Source organism: Periplaneta americana, chromosome 6, assembly GCF_040183065.1.
Source record: "Periplaneta americana isolate PAMFEO1 chromosome 6, P.americana_PAMFEO1_priV1, whole genome shotgun sequence".
NCBI classification, from domain to species: Eukaryota; Metazoa; Arthropoda; class Insecta; order Blattodea; family Blattidae; genus Periplaneta; species Periplaneta americana.
This window is the reverse complement of record NC_091122.1, coordinates 128,429,763-128,451,572: the sequence shown is the minus strand read 5'-3', so window position 1 is coordinate 128,451,572 and position 21,810 is coordinate 128,429,763. Positions and strand designations below refer to the sequence as shown.

Sequence of the window (21,810 nt, the reverse complement as noted above, 5' to 3'; positions counted from 1 at the left end):
TTATACAATGTAATATGTTTATCATTTAATATTATTATAATATTTACACAGTACTGTGAAATGTCAAGAATTCATCTACAGAATAGAAAGTGTGAGATATTAAGTAATTGTTTAGTTTTGTCTTAAATAATGCAAGGTTTTGGCTATGATTCTTAATGTCTTCAGGAAGACTATTGAACAATTTTATCGCCATGTAACGTACTCCCCCTTTGAAAGCATGATAAATTTGATGATCGTATGAAAATCATTCCTTCTGTGGGAATTTATACTATGTATGGCTGAGTTAGTTGGAAAATTTTCTTTATTACATAAGAGGAAATTTATTGTAGAGTATATGTATTGATTTGTTAAGGTTAGAATCTCTAATTTTTTAAAAAATAATCTACATGATTCTTTATTACATAAGAGGAAATTTATTGTAGAGTATATGTATTGATTTGTTAAGGTTAGAATCTCTAATTTTTTAAAAAATAATCTACATGATTCTCTAACCTTGAGATGTACTTTGAAACAAAGCGATATTATGATGCGATTTCTGTTACTATTACTTAATTAGGATTATAATAACCTCAAAATATCATTAAATACTTCGTTATTGTTACTTAGAAAATACTCGTTAGTACCATATTATATAAACTTTTATCATACTGCACAACCTTATTTACAAAATATCCTCCATCTATAAGATTTCAGCATGCACAATAGTACAACTGATTCTGTAGCATATACTGTAAGAGAAATTGCTCATATGATTGACATCTTTTCGTATGTTTCTGTGGCGTCTCGGATATTTCGCAGCATCCATTACATAGAGTGCAAGTTTAATAATAATAGGATTAAATCGAGTTTATTTATTATTCCGTAAAGCTACTTGTATTTTTAAGATTAGTGACGTAATTTATCTTCTATGGTCCATCCCAGAAATCTGTGGAGTAACTTCGCGCATATGGGCACAAAGTCTATCTGTGCTGGAGTGTATTGCGGGCAGTATCAGCTAGAGTCTGCTAAGGGATAAGATATTCGTGGTAAAAGGTAGAGTTCAGATAGAAATTATCCCTTCCTGCAAGCGATTGCTCGCTTCGTTCAAGCAGTGCCTCCCCCAGAGCAGTCATTGGCCGTAGCCCCCCCCCCCCCCACATACCACTTGCGCAGAGGTCTTGTTTCGTCTTTCTACCCCACAGATTTCTGGGACGGACCATAGTAGATTCGAACATCAAAGGGAAGTGTTACAAAACATAACCCCTTTCAGAGTAAACATGACATACAGACAGGCAAAGAAAAGTAGTTGCTATACACGATAAATGGTATCGCATGTTAGTACTGTATATTTAAAATGTAATTATTTCAGAAACTATTCCAAATAATGTATTTGTTTATTTACATTTCCATTCCAAATAACATTATATTTCATCACCTAGCATTTCATAAATATCTTTTAAATCATGCTGTATTTATGTTATGTATGTTTATATATATTTTCTTAATAGGCTACATTCTTTTAAGTGAGTGTCAATGAATATGCTGTAAATTTATCCATAACTCTTAGATTTGCTCCATAATGGTGATATTCTTATTGAATTAAGTACGATATGTATTTTTAGGTTGAATCCTTGGCACTACCCATGATGGCTCCTGGCTCTGTAGTAAAAGTAGCAGCAGACTTCCGTGCAATCAGAGGTGACGAACTGACAGCCAGCAGAGGTGAAAACGTTCAAATAGTGACATTTTCCCCAATAAGGGGTTATCTTGTTCGTCGACATGGTGGTGAAGGTGATGGAGAAGAAGGCTGGCTACCGGCCCACATCTTGTCTCATCATCACCATCACCACCACCACCACCATCACCATCCGGGCACCGATGTTACATTGCCTCGCAAGCCTTGGTCCTTCCGATTTCGCAAGCCGAGCTTCAGTGGAGGCGGTAGAAGAGGAGAGAGGAGGTCATTCGACGGAGGCATGGGCTCACCTCTGCTGTCAGTCACTGGAGGAGCGAACAAGTCTGCAAGTGACTCACTGATACCAGAGTGTGCTTCTCCTGCTCCGGAATTTCGGGAGAGGCTTTGTGACGTGATTGTGCCATGCGGTGAGAAAGTGGAATTGCGGTGTAGACTACAGTGTCACCCTCAGTGCGAAGTGGGGGACGTGAATGTGGCGTGGAGAAAATGTATTGGTGAAGTAGGAGTTTCGACTGTGATAAGAAGTGGAGGGAGGTACTCTGTCAGTGTGCTAGAAGACGGATTTCTGACTCTTATTATTGAAAATTGTCAACCTACGGATTCCGGGGAAGACTCCTGTCTGGCTTCAAATGATGCTGGCAGTGCTGTGACTTCTGCAAATCTTAGTGTCACAGGTTAGTGATATTACTTCAGCTTATTTACTACTGAGCTATGTTCTTATATGTACGACATTGCGAAATAATAATAATAATAATAATAATAATAATAATAATAATAATAATAATAATAATAATAATAATAATATTAATACATCTCGATTTGAGTTTCAACACAGACATGGAAATACTGCACATCCAACCAAAAAGCCAGAAACTCAACACACTAGAACAATATGAAATATACAGACACACGAAAACACACCCCAACGATATTCTCAACACACAACTCAATTTCAAAACACATACACTCTTTGACTCTACACTGAGAACGCACTCTCACAGGAAACAAGAGGCGCCAAGACCAACAACGACCAGTTCTGTAGATGACCAAAAATAGGTCGAAACATGTTAACAAGGTACGTTAAAATTTAACACAAGAAAGTCTTATCATACATATTCCGAAGTAATAATAATATAATAATTATTAATTAAATTTATTATTATTATTATTATTATTATTATTATTATTATTATTATTATTATTATTATTCATTAACAACCCTAAACTTCCTGCAGGAGCTTGCCTGGTCATCTCTGTTAAGAGTTGAAAGTGATGCTCGTAGAGTAGTCATAGAGGATTTTAGTTACGAAAAATTAAAATGTCGGACAAAAACATTTGGATTTGAGAATGGTAAATCTTGCATAGTGAGAACATACTTATTTGAAATGATTTGTATTTGAAATGAAATTATACTGTACACATTCATTTACAAATCATCATCATCATTGGCTTAACAGCCCAAAGTGGGCCACAGCCTCCCTCAAAATTGATTTCCAGGCGTACCTATCTTTGGCGACCTGCCACCAATTTCTGGTCCCCAACCATTTTTCCGCGCTTTATATCATCATAATTTTGTCCGTCCGGTATCATGCTCTTTGAGCTTCTCTACAATAAAATTTTCCGGGATGGGATTGTACGCTCAACCCCCAACTTGGAGGACCAGGGACTCTTCTGTTGGGGTTCCATACCTTAGTCGAAGGGCCTCGTTTTTAGGCGCCAGGTTTCGCCTTTCCCTTTAGTAGGTTTTGGATTTTTTGACAGATGTTCAGTCCATTATCTCTTAACTTGGTATTTCTTGGTAACACCTATTCGACATTCATGTACCTCCAAGGACAAAAACCGATTTTAACAGAAATCCTCTAATATTGAGGCGCAGTTTGGACATTTCTTCCTAAACTCTATTGCTATGGTTTTCCCGCCATTACTCGGGTGGCTGCTTACAATGAGAAAATCCACTGGGCGATGGGGACGCCACATCCCTCCTTCTTCATTTACAAATATAACCATAAATACTTGAACTAACTCTCCATATATGTCATGTGTTAAAAAACTTGCTATGTCTAAAACGCCTAACTAAAGTTCCACCAAACTTAATTTTACTCGTAGTTTGTTATATCGGCAATTTAGATTTAGTTTATCCTTAATGAACTGAGGTAGACAGGAAATATTGTGAAATTTGATACAGTATTTTCGTATTAGACCTATATAACATTGTCACCTTTGAAGGTGACCCAGTTCAGAAAACTTCTTGCACATGCACAGTCATGTGATTTCATGATCCAATTTGTTTTAGAAATTGCAAGATATATAATTATGTCGGATGTATGGTATTAAATATATTGAAATATTGTGCACTATTTTTCTGGCTTATTTATGGGTGATTCACGAGAATTTACCATCCCTTACGGAACTTATTTCCGAAGACATGCTGAGCAAAAAATATCATATAAACATTTGTCCTAATCTCAATATTTTCAGAGTTACACTAATTTGAAATTTGTAAAATACCATTATCCTTGAGTTTTAAGGGTAAAAGAATATTACAGATAAAGAATGAATTATTCAGGATTATCATTTCTTTAATTAGTTAATATTCTAAAGCTAGAAAAGTGTTGTGAATTCCATAGTTGCTTCGTACAATTTTTTTTTTCGATTTTTAACTACAAAATTACATTTTCGTACGCATTTATCACAACAATTATTACAAATCACAACATTCTTGTAAATTATTCAAGACTGTACATTAGGATGCATAATTGAACTGCAAAGAAACAAGTTCCTAAAGTTGTATGATTTGTAAAAATTTTTGTGATAAGTGCGTAAGAATGATGTCATTTTTAGTTAAAAATTGAAAAACAAAATCTGTACAAAGCAACTGACAACACATTTTTAACTTCAGAAAACTAAATATTTGAGGAGAAAAATTCGCTCCAGCGCCGGAGATCGAACCCGGGTCCTTGGTTCTACGTACCAAGCGCTCTGACCACTGAGCTACGCCGAATTCAATCCACAGCACCAGATCGAACCTTCCTCCTATGATGTTTCCCTTTTTGTGGCCTGACTCCAAGTTAGGCATATATATGTTGTATGTTGACGTATATATCCAATGTCAACTGCCATTATACTAGGAGCGCACTCAGCTGAGTGACTTGTTGGCCGAGAATCCGCAGTTATTATGCACTGCTAGCTATTGGTGAGGTTTCCCGAATTTTTCTCCTCACATATTAAGTCGAATTTTTCTCCTCAAATATTAAGTGTCAATATTACAGATCAATTCTGTAGGACAAATTAATATATCTGTATTATTCAGAACACTAGCCAATTAAAGAAATGATACTTCTGAATAGTTCAGTCTCTATTTGTAATAAAGGTATTTTACACACAACTTCAAATTAGTGTAACTTTAAAATTATTGAGATTAAGACAAATGTTTATATGACTTTTTTGCTCGGAATATCTTTGGAAATAAGCGTGACGGTAAATCTTCGTCAATCACCCTGTATAACACAAAACTTATTGCGTTGAACTAGCTTGAAAGTATACATTTTATTATATGCCTACAATTTATATGGCTACTGAATAAAACTGATTGACTTATGGTCACGTGACATGAAATAAATATACACACACAGACACACACTACGCTACACACGTAAAAATACCCAAAACTGAGCCACCTTCGTTCTTGATTGTCATTGTAGATGTTCAGTTTTGTTAATGTACCGGTAATTTCATTTTTCAGGTTCGTTAGACAATGTGAATGGTACGCCATCGGTGCAACCCCTCACAGGTTCAAGTGTACTGGTGCAGTGGGATGGAGTTCCCAGTGGACACTACTCATTGGAGTGCTGCCAACATGACTCTGGATCGTGGGTAACAGTCGGAGGAGGTCCTATACAGGGCCTGTCTAATGTTGTGGAAGGACTAGAACCCGGGGAGAAGTATAGCTTCAGGATAAATTCAGGACTTCCTTCTACCCTCGTCACTCTGCAGGAACAACCAGAAAACAATACGTGGCAGCAAGACCAGTTTCACAGGCGGTACATCGAGCTGGAAGAATTGGGACATGGTCGCTTTTCGATTGTGAAACGGGCGAGAGATAGGGGAACAGCACAGGAGGTGGCGATCAAGCAGGTTGTGGAAAAGCGACAGTCACTTGAAGTGACACAGGCAGAATATTCTCTAATGGCGCGTCTCCAGCACAGCAACATAGTGAGGGCTCTAGCATTGTTTGAGGGTGCCCCACAGCCTGGCCTGGACACCATCGTCATGGAGCTGTGAGTGTCTCTACATATAGCGTGAGCCACCATTTTGTATGTATGACCTTTATCAGCAGTCACACTGCATGCAACTGGTTTTCCACCATTGCATCCTTAGAGGCGAGGAATCACGTGCTTGCCAGAAACGGGTTTCAGTGCTTACTAGTTTGAAATCAAATGATATTAATATTATAGGTGGAAAAACTGGTGGGTTTTGTTCCGTTTTGATCGTGTAGATAGAAACTGCAAGCAATATTTTTCTTCCACCAATTAGAAATAGTTCCTTCCCACTTCAATTTTTGAAGTAGTTAACCGGTAAATTTACATAAGAGAAAGTATATTTCCAGAGCTGTCTTTAAACTTAATTATGTTTGCATTGATTGTTTAAATTTCAGTAGCCCTAACAAACTTTCAAAAAGGCGTATGACTCGGTTAAGAGAGGTTTTATATAATATTCTTATTGAATTTGGTATTCCCAAGAAACTAGTTCGATTAATTAAAATGTGTCTTAGTGAAACTACAGCAGAGTCCGTATAGGCCAGTTTCTATCTGATGCTTTTCCAATTCACTGTGGGCTAAAGCAGGGAGATGCACTATCACCTTTACTTTTTAACTTCGCTCTAGAATATGCCATTAGGAAAGTTCAGGATAACACATTGGGATTAGAATTGAATGGGTTACATCAGCTTCTTATCTATGTTAGGAGAAAATCGACAAACGATTAAGGAAAACGCAGAAATTCTACTTGAAGCAAGTAAAGCGATAGGGTTGGAAGTAAATCCCGAAAAGACTAAGTATATGATTATATCTCGTGACCAGAATATTGTACGAAATGGAACTATAAAAATTGGAGATTTATCCTTCGAAGAGGTGGAAAAATTCAAATATCTTGGAGCAACAGTAACAATATAAATGACACTCGGGAGGAAATTAAACGCAGAATAAATATGGGAAATGCCTGTTGTTATTCGGTTGAGAAGCTTTTGTCATCTAGTCTGCTGTCAAAAAATCTGAAAGTTAGAATTTATAAAACAGTTATATTACCAGTTGTTCTGTATGGCTGTGAAACTTGGACTCTCACTTTGAGAGAGGAACACAGATTAAGGGTGTTTGAGAATAAGGTTCTTAGGAAAATATTTGGGGCTAAGAGGGCTGAGGTTACAGCAAAATGGAGAAAGTTACACAACGCAGATCTGCACGCATTATATTCTTCAACTGATATAATTAGGAACATTAAATCCAGACATTTGAGTTGGGCAGGGCATGTAGCATGGTTGGGTGAATCCAGAAAAGCATATGGAGTGTTAGTTGAGAGGCCGGAGGGAAAAAGACCTTTGGGGAGGCCGAGACGTAGATGGGAAGATAATATTAAAATGGATTTGAGGGAGGTGGGATATGATGGTAGAGACTGGATTAATCTTGCTCAGGATAGGGACCAATGGCGGGCTTATGTGAGGGCAGCAATGAACCTTCGGGTTCCTTAAAAGCCAGTAAGTAAGCCCTAACAAACGTACATATAGCTATATGTATCTGTTGACTCCAGGCAATAACATTTTACAGCGTTGTTGCAGATCTGTATTATGTAAAATTATTGAACAATAAATTTTTACTTTCTGTCTTGCTCCGAAATAAAAATAAGTGAATATTACTAATATGTGTGCCCTAAATCGGAATTTAAAATCAAAATTCCCCCATCACGTACCATTTCCCAGGGAAAGTGAATTGAATCTTTTTATGAAAAAACTTTTTATTTTTTTATTTTTCACTGCTACTGATAAAATTACAACAGACTAGGGTTTCAAAATGCTTCATAATACTTGAAAAATGTGTACTGGATACAGAAATGATGTTACATAGTTTAAAACTCAAAACACAGAACAACAATAAAAATATTTTATATGTAGAATGAGAAAAATCTCGGAATTTGAACTTGTCAATTAAAAAGATTTTGTGGATGACTTCCGTTTATAACTAGACTTGGGGCTATCTTTTAAAAGGAACCAACAATGGTCTGCAAGCATATTGGATGACGATCTTCCTTTATATCGCCTTTCCATTTCAGATATTTCTTGATGAAATATTTCCCCATGCTGGTCGTTTACAGCTCCAAGGTTAGGAGGAAAGAAATCCAAATGAGAATGTAAAAAGTTTATTTTTGAGAGACATATTACGCCCCATTTTCTGATATGCACTTAACATAGTTTCCACAAATTCGATGTAGTTGTCTGCCCTAGAATTTCCAAGGAAATTTGAGCAAATATCTTTGAAAGTGCGCTATGCCATTTTTTCTGTAACTGAAAGTTGTTCCTCAAACAAAGAAACAGTCAAAACTTTGAGAATTTGTGGATCGATGAAAATGCCCTCTTTTAATTTGCTTTCACTCAAATTGGTAAATTTTTCTTTTAAATACTGAAAACCACACCCTTGTTTATTCATTGCGTAGACCTCACTTTGAACTGTTATGAAATTTACTGAGTAGAAGGGACCAATATCCGTTTATGTATTAGAAGTACAAAATAACATGTCAACAACCATAAGAAACAGGCAATAGGTCATAAACTCATAATATGCATTAGCTTTCGTTTTGGTTTACAACCTCCAACCTGTGCCAGATGTTTCCTGGAAGAGCGCTTATCGAAAAGTGAAATCATAATATATCTTAAAAAACTTACGTGATATGAAGTAAAGAGATGCATATTCGGATTCAGCGCTCACAAAACCATAAGGGACACATTGTTTTAAGTCGGAGCAAAATTCTTGTTGTTCGCTATTGTAATCTGAGGAACAAAAATTTACATTTGTTCGGATCAAATTTCTGCAAATTTAAGGGGGAAAACGAAAATTCGATCAAACTTTCATTATCAGAATTCACTGCCTCGTAAATTGACTGAGAATATCGGGAATTTAGTCAATAGTGTTTCCAAAACTCTACTAAACATTTAATTTGAAATATTTTTTTCTCGAAATGTAAGCAAAATCGAACAAAATTGTATTGAACTTTCGTGTTTGAGATATCTCAAAGATTAACTCTCTGAAATTAATGTCATGATTTACGGTTCATTATGTGTAAGTTTGTGGCATTTAGAAAACACTTAACTTCTTGTAATACGTAAGTAAAATTTTTAAGTCAAAGAGCATGTGATACATAATGAGTTTAACTGTTCTTGTTTCTCCATATACTTTGAAATCCTATGTTATTGCAGGGTGAACGGACCATTGCTTTTCTCCTTCATCTGCAAGCAAAGTGACGAGTATTTGGAAGCCACAGTGTGTCACTATATGAGGCAGCTGATTTCGGCACTGGAGTACTTGCACTGTCAGGGAATAGCTTATCTGGATGTCAAGGTAACGAAGAAAAGACTATTTCAAGCTACAGGAATATATTTGAAGGGGTCAGAAACAAAGGGGACTTAACGTAACTTCTGAGAAAATGTAATAAAAATGTTTAAATTTTCGTAAATTCCGTAAAGTTTCAATAATTTTAAATTTTAATGTGTGATATCATTAAAAGATATAGCCAAGTGCCACTAAAAATTGTTATGCTTTAGTTTACCCTGGATGCACTTAGCTATTTTTTTTTTTAGAAATATCTTCTGACTCCCTCATTTGAATAATGGAGTTATGAACGATACAGAAATTAGAGGGGAAATAAGTTTTTAAAATTCCTGTTGTGAATGTAAGCATGAAAAACTCTTCTGAAGAAAATTTATTGAAGATATTGAAATTATGGTATGGAAATTTTTCATAAACAGAATTATGGTTAATGTGTAAATAAAAATCAAACACTCAGACCAGTCAAAGGTAGGCTACTGTACGTAAGACTAGATTGCATTAAAAGAAAAAAAAAAAGAGAGAGAGTAAACTTAAAGCAAGAAACGGAAAAAGAAAAAAAAAAATTAAATAGCAGCAAGAAAAAGAAAGAGCACTTTTTTTACATATAGTAGGATAAAGTTTAAAGATGAAGTTTATGGTAGATTGGTGATATACCATGTAACAGATAAACGCAAAAGTAAACATGAAATATATTTTGAGGTTATAACATAATTTGATTCACACACTTTTATATATTATAACACTAATGATAATTAAAACTTGTTAAATCAATAACTTTTGCACTCCACTGTGTTGACTTATTCTCCAGAGTCCTGAGACATTTTTTCTTTTATTTTTAAAGTTCAATATAATTCTAAACTTCAAGAAAAAATCACTGACATGAGGAAAAATGATGGAAAAATTCTGCAGGTTACAGGTAGGGCACAAATGCAGGTATATATTTACGATACTTTGGGTTTCTGCACATACATCTTATGTGATAAACATGTATGAAGTATGGTATAGTATACTATACTCTCAGGACTGAGAAGGTTACGAAACTTTATACGGTACTTTACCTAAGTAACTAGTTTTGTCTTGATTTGTCGCCATTTTCAAACTTCACATGAGAGTAAACAGAATGTTAGCCTTAAAAGACATCCCTCCACCATACCTTACATTCATTTCAAATAAATTGATATAAACTTCAGTACCAAGTAGAAATTCTGCAGTACATTATCCTATCTATCACAATATCTAATACATAGTGTCCGTGGTAATTAAAATTCATTTTAATAGTCCTTATTTTATGAATGACACTGGAACATCTTTTATTTCCCAGCCTGAAAATGTGATGGTGGATTTATCAGGAAGTGGTTCTGTGCTCAAACTGGTTGATCTTGGAGATGCCGTCAGTGTAACGAGGAATCTGGAAGTTCTTCCACCTTCAAATCTGGAGTTTGCTGCTCCGGAAATGGTTCTTGGACAGCCTGTGAGCTGCCAGACAGATATGTGGAGCGTGGGTGTCTTCCTCTATGCCTTTCTCAGGTGAGTGTTAGCTACAACGTCTGAACTTAACACATGACCTGCCTGTTACTCAAACTGGCAGCCTTTGGAAGGCACATATGCATGAGAATTTGTAGAGAGTTTTCCTGAACCACATACAGTTTTTTAGTGTTGAAAACGAATCTAGTGTATCCTTAAGACAATGTTTGTGCCAATGAGTTTTGTCTGCTTTGACAAGCTGCAAACACTTCACAGTTGCAGCTCTGAAGATGATGTATGTAACATGGTAACGAAGCATCTTAGACTCCTTGGTTTTATTTTCAAAATAATTTTTACGGTATCCTTTTTTTGCTCCTAAATTTTTTGTATACTTAAAAGTCATAGCAACAATTTTTTTCAGTGGAATCCTAGACTGTGATCAAAATTTTTTGATATGCAGCATTGACATTGAGATGTATGGTACTTACTGATGCTGCTAGATGATGTAGATGTTCAAGGGCGGAAGTGGGAGGAATGCACGAAAATGAGTTGGTTTTTAACCGTTGTCAAGTATGGATGTCAGTTGGCTAGTACAACATGTGTACATAAAAATAGCAGTGCTTCACAGTCAAAACGCCAGGGAAAGTTAAGCATTACTCGTAGAAGATGTTTGCTGTTGGAGAGCGATGTGATACCGAAATTGAAATCTCCATTGGGTGAGAGATGCTTCCTTACATAAGACATCGGCAACGCAGTGTGACAAAAGATTACCAGATAGGACAGTGGAGCAGCTGATGGTATTCGTCGTCTTTCTCATCATTGGCAGTGAACGGTAGATTGATTGTCTTGGTGGTTACTGCGAAGATTCTTAATGTGTTAATGTGCGTGCAGACTATTGTGCTCAACATTATTACAGTAGATTATTTTTTATTTATTTTTTTTTATTTTTATTCTTCTCTATTGTCTACAATACTTCCCGAGTAACCCATGTAACAGACATTATTGGTAAAATACATAGTGTATTTTCATACTATTGATCAGATTTTTTGTATTCGACAGATATTGGAGAAAAAATGGGAGTATAAGGGTACAGTACATCAGTTATTCATAGAATTCAAAACGGCGTATGACTTGGTTAAGAGAGAAGTTTTATTTAATATTCTTATTGAATTTGGTATTCCAAGAAACTAGTTCGATTAATTAAAATGTGTCTTAGTGAAACTTACAGCAGAGTCCGTATAGGCAAGTTTCTATCTGATGCTTTTCCAATTCACTGCAGGCTAAAGCAGGGAGATGCACTATCACCATTACTTTTTAACTTCGCTCTAGAATATTCCATTAGGAAAGTTCAGGATAACACAGAAGGTTAGGAATTGAACAGGTTACATCAGCTTCTTGTCTTTGCGGATGACGTGAATATGTTAGGAGAAAATCCACAAACGATTAGGGAAAACGCCGAAATTCTAGTTGAAGCAAGTAAAGCGATAGGGTTGGAAGTAAATCCCGAAAAGACTAAGTATATGATTATGTCTCGTGACCAGAATATTGTACGAAATGGAACTATAAAAATTGGAGATTTATCCTTCGAAGAGGTGGAAAAATTCAAATATCTTGGAGCAACAGTAACAAATACAAATGACACTCGGGAGGAAATTAAACGCAGAATAAATATGGGAAATGCCTGTTATTATTCGGTTGAGAAGCTTTTGTCATCTAGTCTTCTGTCAAAAAATCTGAAAGTTAGAATTTATAAAACAGTTATATTACCGGTTGTTCTATATGGTTGTGAAACTTGGACTCTCACTTTGAGAGGGGAATAGAGATTAAGGGTGTGTGAGAATAAGGTTCTTAGAAAAATATTTGGGGCTAAGAGGGATGAAGTTACAGGAGAATGGAGAAAGTTACACAACGCAGAGCTGCATGCATTGTATACTTCACCTGACATAATTAGGAACATAAAATCCAGATGTTTGAGATGGGCAAGACATGTAGCACGTATGGACGAATCCAGAAATGCATATAGAGTGTTAGTTGGGAGGCCGGAGGGAAAAAGACCTTTGGGGAGGCCGAGACGTAGATGGGAAGATAATGTTAAAATGGATTTGAGGGAGGTGGGATATGATGGTAGAGACTAGATTAATCTTGCTCAGGATAGGGACCAATGGCGGGCTTATGTGAGGGCGGCAATGAACCTCCGGGTTCCTTATAAGCCAGTAAGTAAGTTCATATAGAGGATGTCCCATTTATCTTCTGCACCTATTATAACATTTTTGTTTGAATAGGTATTGGAATTTTTGTTTTTGAGCGTTATGTTAGAATGAGGGGCTAACATGAGTGTGGAGATTTGGTGCATGTAACTGCATTATGGTACAAGATACACGTGACATCATCAATTTTTTAAATAGCACTACATACTTTAATCATGTTACATTGATTACACACATTAAGGCGAGTTCAAAAATGTATCACAATGTCACCTTCCTGATCAATAACAACAACAAAACGAAACAAAACGTACTTCCAATGTGATAATGTTATGCTTTGAGTCACAGAAGATGTTTCAAATGGTGACCATTCACATTAATGCACATTCGAAGGCGTTCCCCAAAAGACCGTATGACTGCCTGGCATGTTGCTGGCTGAATGGACACACAGGCCTGTCGAATGTGTTGCTGCATGTTGTCTGGTGTTGTCAGAATGTTCTGGTGCACACTGTCCTTTACAGTTCCCCACAGGAAGAAGTCGAGTGGCGACAGGTCCGGAGAACGTGCAAACCACTGTACGTGGATTGTGGCGTCCCCAATTGTGATTTGTTTACATGTTAAGACAGCAAACACACAACACACAACTCGTACGGACGTCAGTCGTCTTTCGTGTTTTGTAAGGTAATACACAAGATGAATGGGGCATCACAACAAACGGCACATTCTGATGTCATTCATTTTGCATTTTGTTGTTATTGATTGGAAAGGTAACATTGTGATACATTTTTGAACTCGTCTTAATGTGTGTAATCAATGTAACATGATTAAAGTATGTAGTGCTATTTGAAATATTGATGACGTCACGTGTATCTTGTAACATAATGTAGTTACATGCACCAAATCCCTACACTCATGTTAGCCCCTCGTTCTAACATAACTCTCAAAAACAAAAATTCCAATACCTATCCAAACAAAAAAGTTATAATAGGTACACAGGATAAATGGGACACTCTGTATATATTATTAAATGTTTGTAAACAACACATTTGCCTGCAAAAAAAAAAAAATGGTTGCATGACTTAGTAAGTGAACTTCGTATTTTTTCTCACGTAGTATATTGATATAGCCACAAAAATATTCATACCTGTTGTTCAATTTTGGCATGGGATGTGTTGTTAATGACAGTGGAAGAAGTGACCTAAGAACTCCAGATCAGTTGTAATAAGTTATCAATAATTCGTTACAGTACAGTCATATCATTACCTAAACTATTGTGACATCATATTATGAAGGATGGGTGGAAAGGAGAAAAATTCTCTCCAGCACTGGGACTCGAACCCGGGTTTTCAGCTCTACGTGCTGACGCTTTATCCACTAAGCCACACCGGATTCCATTTCCGATCCCGGATTGAATCCTCTCAGTTAAAGTTCCACCTCTTAGTTTCCCTTTAGTGGCCAACCCTCATGTACTGTGTCACAGATGTGTGACAGTGTAACAATGTCCAACACACTATGTGCAGAGGTGCACTCATTACGAGTGACTAAGTGGCCGGGATCCGACGGAATGAGCACCATCTTAAATCACTAAGTGATTGGCTGCGTTCAGCCAGGACAGCACTGGGGTAGCAATTCATTTTTGCTGAGTTACAGCAGCTGTTAGTGGCTGAATGACCAGGATGCAAAATGTCCGCTGTGTTTACAAAGAAACACGCCATTGTTCTGTCTACTCCGGCACCATTGGTTAATGTCTACCCCCTCCACTTTCGCTGGCTAGCAGCAGGCTTGCAGAGAAAAAAATTTTGCTACGAAAAATGGCGGCCGCTATTTCAGCTCTGTCGGCCAGCAAGGTGTTCAGTGCTGTCGCTATTTCAGCGCTACTGCAGCGCTGTCCCAGCTGAACGCAGCCATTATTTACGCATATCATATTATTGTGATGTACTGAAGTATATATGATATTTCCGTGCAGGAATTCTGCATTACCATATGGTGAAGGATGGGAGAAAAATTCTCTCCAGCACCACTTGAACCCGGGTTTTCAGCTCTACATGCTGAATCTGCTGAAAACCCGGGTTGGAATCCCAGTGCTGGAGAGAATTTTTCTCCACTCCACTCCTCCTTCATCATATGGTAACGCAGAATTCCTGCACGGAAATATCATATGTACTTCGGTACATCACAATAATACTGTAACATCAGCGTTCTGCTCCAAAGACCCCGAGTTTAAATCAGGAAATCTAAATGGAAATAATAGATAAAGACGGTCTTAAAAGACTTTTTGTGGATATTCCCATTTTCTCTGCCGTCATTTTGCTGTTTTCCTGCAATAGGGGAGAGTCGGGTAGTATCGGACATCGGGTAATATCGGACAGTGAGTTTCTTTCATCTACCACACGATGATAGTACCTGATTGACATGGTTACGTTTCTGTGATGTCGCATAGAGAAACGTAACCATGTCATTCAGGTACTACCATATGGTGGTAGATGAAAGAAACGCACTGTCCGATACTACCTGACTCTCCCCTACATTAACGCCATTATCACTTTTACAGAAAGTACCAGGATATCTATTGCATATCATTTAATGTCTAATACTACTTGAAGTTGATGAGAAATAATCAGAAATATTCTTCATGTATTTACACGGTGATACTGTTGCAGTGGCATTTCTCCTTTCTTGGATGATTCTATGGAGGAAACAACAGCCAACATTTTGAAGTGTGACTTCTGCTTTCCGGATGAATATTTCTCTGACATCTCAAACGAAGGAAAAGACTTGATCAGTTGTCTCCTGGTTGCTACATGCTCTCAAAGGCTGACTCCAAAGGAATGTCTGGATTCTCATTGGTTTAAAGATGTAAGTCATATTCATATACAGTGTTATATTTCAAAGGCATTTTAATTTTGCAACAAGTTTAATGAGGTTGCCTGATCAATTTGTACATTTTAAACATCTGATTCATCCATAGTAGTGAGTTGATGCATTTATGGTTGGCCCATCCGTTATTCTGATGATGATTTGTTATTTGTAAATGGGATCCTACTTTAGAAGTAGGAAATTGTGATATGGCAGAAAAGAGGGTTATCCTGCAAATATTCAGTCTTGTATATCATAGCTTTTCAAGTTGTTAGTTTTGTTACTATAAGTACAGTCGAACTTCCAAATCGATTGAATTTTTCGGTATCTCGAAAGATATTTCATACCCAGGTGTAAAATATTTATCTTAGGATAAAAATCCATATTTCTTCCTTAATATCTTTCAAACTTTGCTACTTACAGACCTGTTACTAAATCTACGTATTACTCTGTGAAAAGATTTATTAAATCTACATACTTAGACTTCAACAAACAAAATTTAATAACACAATCCCAAGGGAAAAAATGGAACTCTCTGCATCAAAATCCACATTTAATTCCTGATTTACCACGAAAATCGTCTGTAGCTGCATTTAGATTGGCAACAGGCCATGATTGTTTGGCCAAAAACCTGCATAGAATTGGAATATATCAGTCCCCTAACTGTCCATTGTGCAACTCAAACCAAGAAATGGATTCGGAACATCTCAAAATCTGTGCTTCAGTGGCTGGTCATGATAATATCTTTGAAAAATATTTGAGTGCAAGAGGTCAGATGACTTCATTGTCAAATGCCTGGCATTAGAAAACAACAACAATTTTGATGACATGATCCTTGGGAGTAATCTAAACAATTTATATAATTCAAACTTGAAAATTGAATTTGGGGGCCCAAAGAACAATTTTTTTTTGGAATGAAATTGATAAAATTTTGGATCACCTAACTCCTTTAGAAATTAACCTAGGGTAAAACTTCTTTCGCCCAAATGATCCCCTACATATGGAGATTGTTTCATACTAAAATTATTTATTTATCTTGGACCACATTATATAAGCACTTTAGAAAAAAATATATGTATATTTGTATATTTTTGGGATAAAATATTTATAATCGATTGAAAATAATAATTTTAGTTTACAACATAGCCACATGTTTAAGCTTCAATTTGGTACCTCAATGAAGTCTTTTGCCCAATTGGAAGTCTATTTTTTGTCCATCGGAAGGATAATAAATGTCGGAAAATGTGGAATAGAAAACATGAAGATGGCGTAAGGTATAGAAAGTATAGTGTGTTTGTATTATAAATGTCAAAATAATTATAAAATTATTGAGATAAAGGATACAAGTTATATGTATATTTTTGAAAACTAGAAGAAATGAGCTTCAGATGAGGCAAAAATATTGTATACTAAAATTTTGAAGAAATCTGACATTTTTAGAGTCGATGTGTATCTTAACTCGAAGTCAGGTAAAATTGTTTAATAGTATGTGATAGAACAAATGAGATGAAATGTCATTACTGTAAAGCTATAGTTCCGCTACGAGTTCGCCGAGCAAGCAAAGTTGGTGATGATTGTTCTGCATTCAACGTCAGCTGAGCGGTTCCCTTTACAGCTAACATAGGCGTATTTGCTATTGAAAATGTTATGCCATCAGAAAATTTGATAACTTAAGTTTTGAGGTAATAATTTTGCTGAATCATTTAGCATTGGAAACAAGTTTAGGACTTACTTTTCCAGTAGAGAAGGAAGATCTGAATGGTATCAGTGAGCTACATTGTTGTACTTATGGCACTTCTGACACAGAGGCGTATATTTAAATTATTTTCCAAGTGGGCGATTTGAATCAACAAAATTAATTACATCATCTGTTAGGGGGCGAATGTTGTTGAAAAGTCATCTTATTTTTCACATTAGGACGATGCCTATTATATTAATATAGAAATCCTTTCTGTGTTAATATCAATGTAAAAAATTAATTTCTTATATTGCATTTTTTGCATTTTTCGACGTTTTTGAACTAATAGGTCATTTTTATATTTTTTTTCAGCATATTTTGGTCATTTTTAATACTTTGAAGAACTTTTAGATCATTTGGAATGCATTTTACTTTCTGCTTTACTGATAGGTCTGTTAAATCTTTTTCTAAGCAAATAAGTCTGTAATAATTACCTACTGAATAAGTGAATAGCAGTGAAGTTTGAGTTTATAATTTCAAACAAACTGTAAAGACCATTCCTCATACCGCTGAAGGCTTCATCTCACGCAATGGAAGTAATATAAAATGCTTGACAATAGCTTAATTTGAGTGAGGGCTTTGACCGCTACTGTTCTTTTGTTGGTATGAGGATGTCTTCAGAATTAGTTTGTTTGGAAGGGGAGAATGCAAGCTGCACCCACAATTTGTTTTGTCATTCACACTCCCTCATCTGGAAGATCTGGTAACAAAAGTGAAGAACAGAAGGAGGAGGAGACGGAGAATGAAGGCACTGACATGGACCACCCCTGATTGAAACACATTGTAAACCCTCATTAAAATCTATAGTTTTTCCTTAAAACCTTCATTTTGTTGCATGTTCTTTTCCTTTATCTTAGCCAAATTCCAGGAAGTTGCCTCCTCTCTTCGAGATTTGCAGAGCAGTTATTGAAACAAGGTGACTAATTTTTAAGAAGTTGTGATGCAAGTACGGTGACTAATATTTAAATATCATTTTCTTTTAATTTCATGTCATTTTTCCATTACTTTAAGGGCATTTTAATGGTCATTTTAAGTAGATTTTTAGGTCATCAACATCCGCCCCCTAGTTATAAGTTATAGTGGTTACAGTATTCTAGCTATTGTTCAAGCTTTTCAACTTAAAATTAGTCCTGTGACACACTTCATTAAGATTTTAAAATAATCTCAAGTAATTGAATACATTAATCGTCATTATTAAAGGTTGTAATTTCAGAAAAGAGTTTCCCTTAATTACCGGTACCTATATATACGTTCCTGCTCTGACAACACTAAATTCAGCACTTTTATAAATACTGTCTTTAAAAAAAGGGTAATGTTTAATACCTATAAGGTCACTTAAAAATCTTGTCCTCTCTGCCCAAAGCAAAGACTGAAATGATATTCCTGGTGTGCTGTATACATGTTGAATAATTTCAAGGAAAAATTGTTCCGGGGCCGGGTATCGATCCCGGGACCTCTGGTTGAACGTACCAGCACTCTGCCAACTAAGCTACCCGGGAACTCCACCCGACACCGTCTCAACTTTTCCCTTTATATCCACACAACTCGCGTGGGCTGACGAAATGCCAGAGACCCACATCGAGTGCACACTAACTCTGTGTGACTTGGAATTGTGGTTCCTGGGTAGCTCAGTTGGCAGAGCGCTGGTACGTTCAACCAGAGGTCCCGGGATCAATACCCGGCCCCGGAACAATTTTTCCTTGAAATTATTCAAATTTGCTTTACAGGGAGCTTCACCTGAAAGACTAGATTTGCATAATATATACGTCACTGTGTATGTTAACAGAAAACCACAATTCCAAGTCACACAGAGTTTGTGTGCACTCGATGTGGGTCTCTGGCGTTTTGTCAGCCCACGCGAGTTGTGTGGATATAAAGGGAAAAGTTGAGACGGTGTCGGGTGGAGTTCCCGGGTAGCTCAGTTGGCAGAGCGCTGGTACGTTCAACCAGAGGTCCCGGGATCGATACCCGGCCCCGGAACAATGTTTCCTTGAAATTATTCAAATCTGCCTTACAGGGAGCTTCACCTGAAAGACTAAATTTGCATAATATATACGTCACTGTGTACGTTAACAGAAAACCATAATTCCAAGTCACACAGAGTTTGTGTGCACTCGATGTGGGTCTCTGGCGTTTCGTCAGCCCACGCAAGTTGTGTGGATATAAAGGGAAAAGTTGAGACGGTGTCGGGTGGAGTTCCCCGGTAGCTCAGTTGGCAGAGCGCTGATACGTTCAACCAGAGGTCCCGGGATCGATACCCGGCCCCGGAACAATTTTTCCTTGAAATTATTCAAATCTGCTTTACAGGGAGCTTCACCTGAAAGACTAGATTTGCATAGTATACATTTTTATAATTTGTTTTTATGCAGGTGCAGAAGACATGCTGCATTCCATCATCCCGACTCGCAGCTTTTGTGGAGAGAAGACAGTCACTTGCACGACCTCTGTTCACTCCGAATTCTCGCCACACTCTCAGTATTCCAGACACGTGATTCTGTTAGGCAGACCTCCATTGTTGTCCGAATATGATCCGTGAGTCAGTGTACAAGACAGAACACAGGCAACAAAGATATTGCTCAAGGTTGTGTTTGTATTAATGCGTTAAGATAGTGAAGTTTCTTAGATACTAGACAACATAAATGGTAAATAAAACTGCAAGATCAGCATTCTGTTGGCATGTCATAGGACTGGACATCAACTAATGAAAGACAAGATCTGTATAGTTAAATTAAGGCTTTATGTTACAGAAGCTATGTAAATTATACTTTCCTGAGTTTTTATTTTAATTGTTTATACGCAAAGCATTATACATTAACAAGTGAGCCGAATGGAGGCTTGAATTAAAAATATTTTACTATTGCTTGAAAGTTACCAACCCTTGCAATGCCATTGACGATATATTATGGTCTTAAATACCAACCATAATATTAAAAATTAAGTAACATTTTTTCCATTAGACTATACAGTAAATTGTGTAATATATTGAAAGTAAAATCTCTCTGGATAATTGGAAAGGTTAAGAGTTGTATTATGTTTACTAATGCCTGTAAAATAATGATAAAAAAGTGTAGTAAAGCCGATAATATAGATGGTTGGAATCTGATATTGAAAATGTTTTCATGAAATTAAATTCCAGCAAAGATTGTATAGAGTGTGGCAAACAAGACATGACCATGCTAATGTGCTCGCTTGCTTGCTTGCTTGCTCACTAGAGGATTTATTAAGAATTATAAGCAAGGAGGCATCAGTCTACAGATAGATAAAACTGTATTAAAATTACCAAACAATTGTCATTTTTTAATTCTGATTTAGTTATGAAAGAATAGTTTTCAGTTCTATTTTCCTGTAAAGTTCCAGTAGCGCAAATTCCTTTTTCAGTGAGATGCATAAACACGTTTACAGATGTAAAGTAGTTATCAAAAAAGCAGTTTATAACCTCCCTGCTTGGGAATTCCACCCGCATTGATTAGAGAGCGAGATCTGGGCTGTAGGGTGGATGTTGAAGCACCTCCCAGCAGATGTTATGTCATTTTTGTTGTTGTTCTCACAACAAGATGAGCAACGAATATTCTTTGTGGAGATCTCTTGGAAAAAAAAAAAATCACACATGAAATGTTTGCACAAATTTTGGCTGTGTTTTCCAGAAGCTACACGACCGTTTTAATATGTCCTTGACTTGTTTCATTCGAAAAAGGTTGTTATATAGCCTACAGTGTCATCATTTGGGTGGTCTCATACCCGACATTTTGCTGAGGGTAGAGTCATATTGGATTGTTTCTATTATAACTTTTAACGTGTTTTCTTACGACTTGGGGCTTTCTTTTGATGTATCAGAATGTATAGTTTCTTTGAAAGGAATATCCATAGGTGCTTTAATACTTCCTGGCCTTATTATGTTAAATTGACTTTTGTACTGCAAAGTACGTGTTTTTATTTTATTTTAGAAAAGGGTAAGTTGTCTGGCAGAATGTTTGTATTCAAGAAAAGGTATAGGAACTTTAAATGATAAATCCGAATAGTATTAAAGATCCATTGACATTACAAAACATGTCAGAAATTATTCCAATAACTGAGCTACCGGTACTTGTCTGACAAATAATTACCCTACAGAATACCATGTATGTTAAAAAACACATATTCAAGCGGGTAATAGTGAACACCTATGAAGTCAGCTAGAGAGAGGGACAAATTTTCAACCATTTCCATTTTAGTGTGATTGTCATTTGAATTTGATACTTTGAAAAATGCTGATATAGCGACCAGCATCAAGTTAAGAAGTGG

The 21,810-nt window shown here is 36.5% G+C and overlaps 1 protein-coding gene across 1 annotated transcript; it reads left to right on the top strand.

The window, feature by feature from the left end:
- Positions 1–1,606: 1,606 nt before the first annotated feature.
- On the top strand, positions 1,607–20,412 carry LOC138702234 (kalirin-like). Its single transcript, XM_069829822.1, has 6 exons — positions 1,607–2,349; positions 5,418–5,952; positions 9,138–9,279; positions 10,589–10,794; positions 15,596–15,791; positions 19,899–20,412. Exons 1-6 carry the CDS (start codon positions 1,623–1,625, stop codon positions 20,019–20,021), a joined length of 1,929 nt encoding a protein of 642 aa, XP_069685923.1. The 5' UTR covers positions 1,607–1,622; the 3' UTR covers positions 20,022–20,412.
- Positions 20,413–21,810: the final 1,398 nt, after the last annotated feature.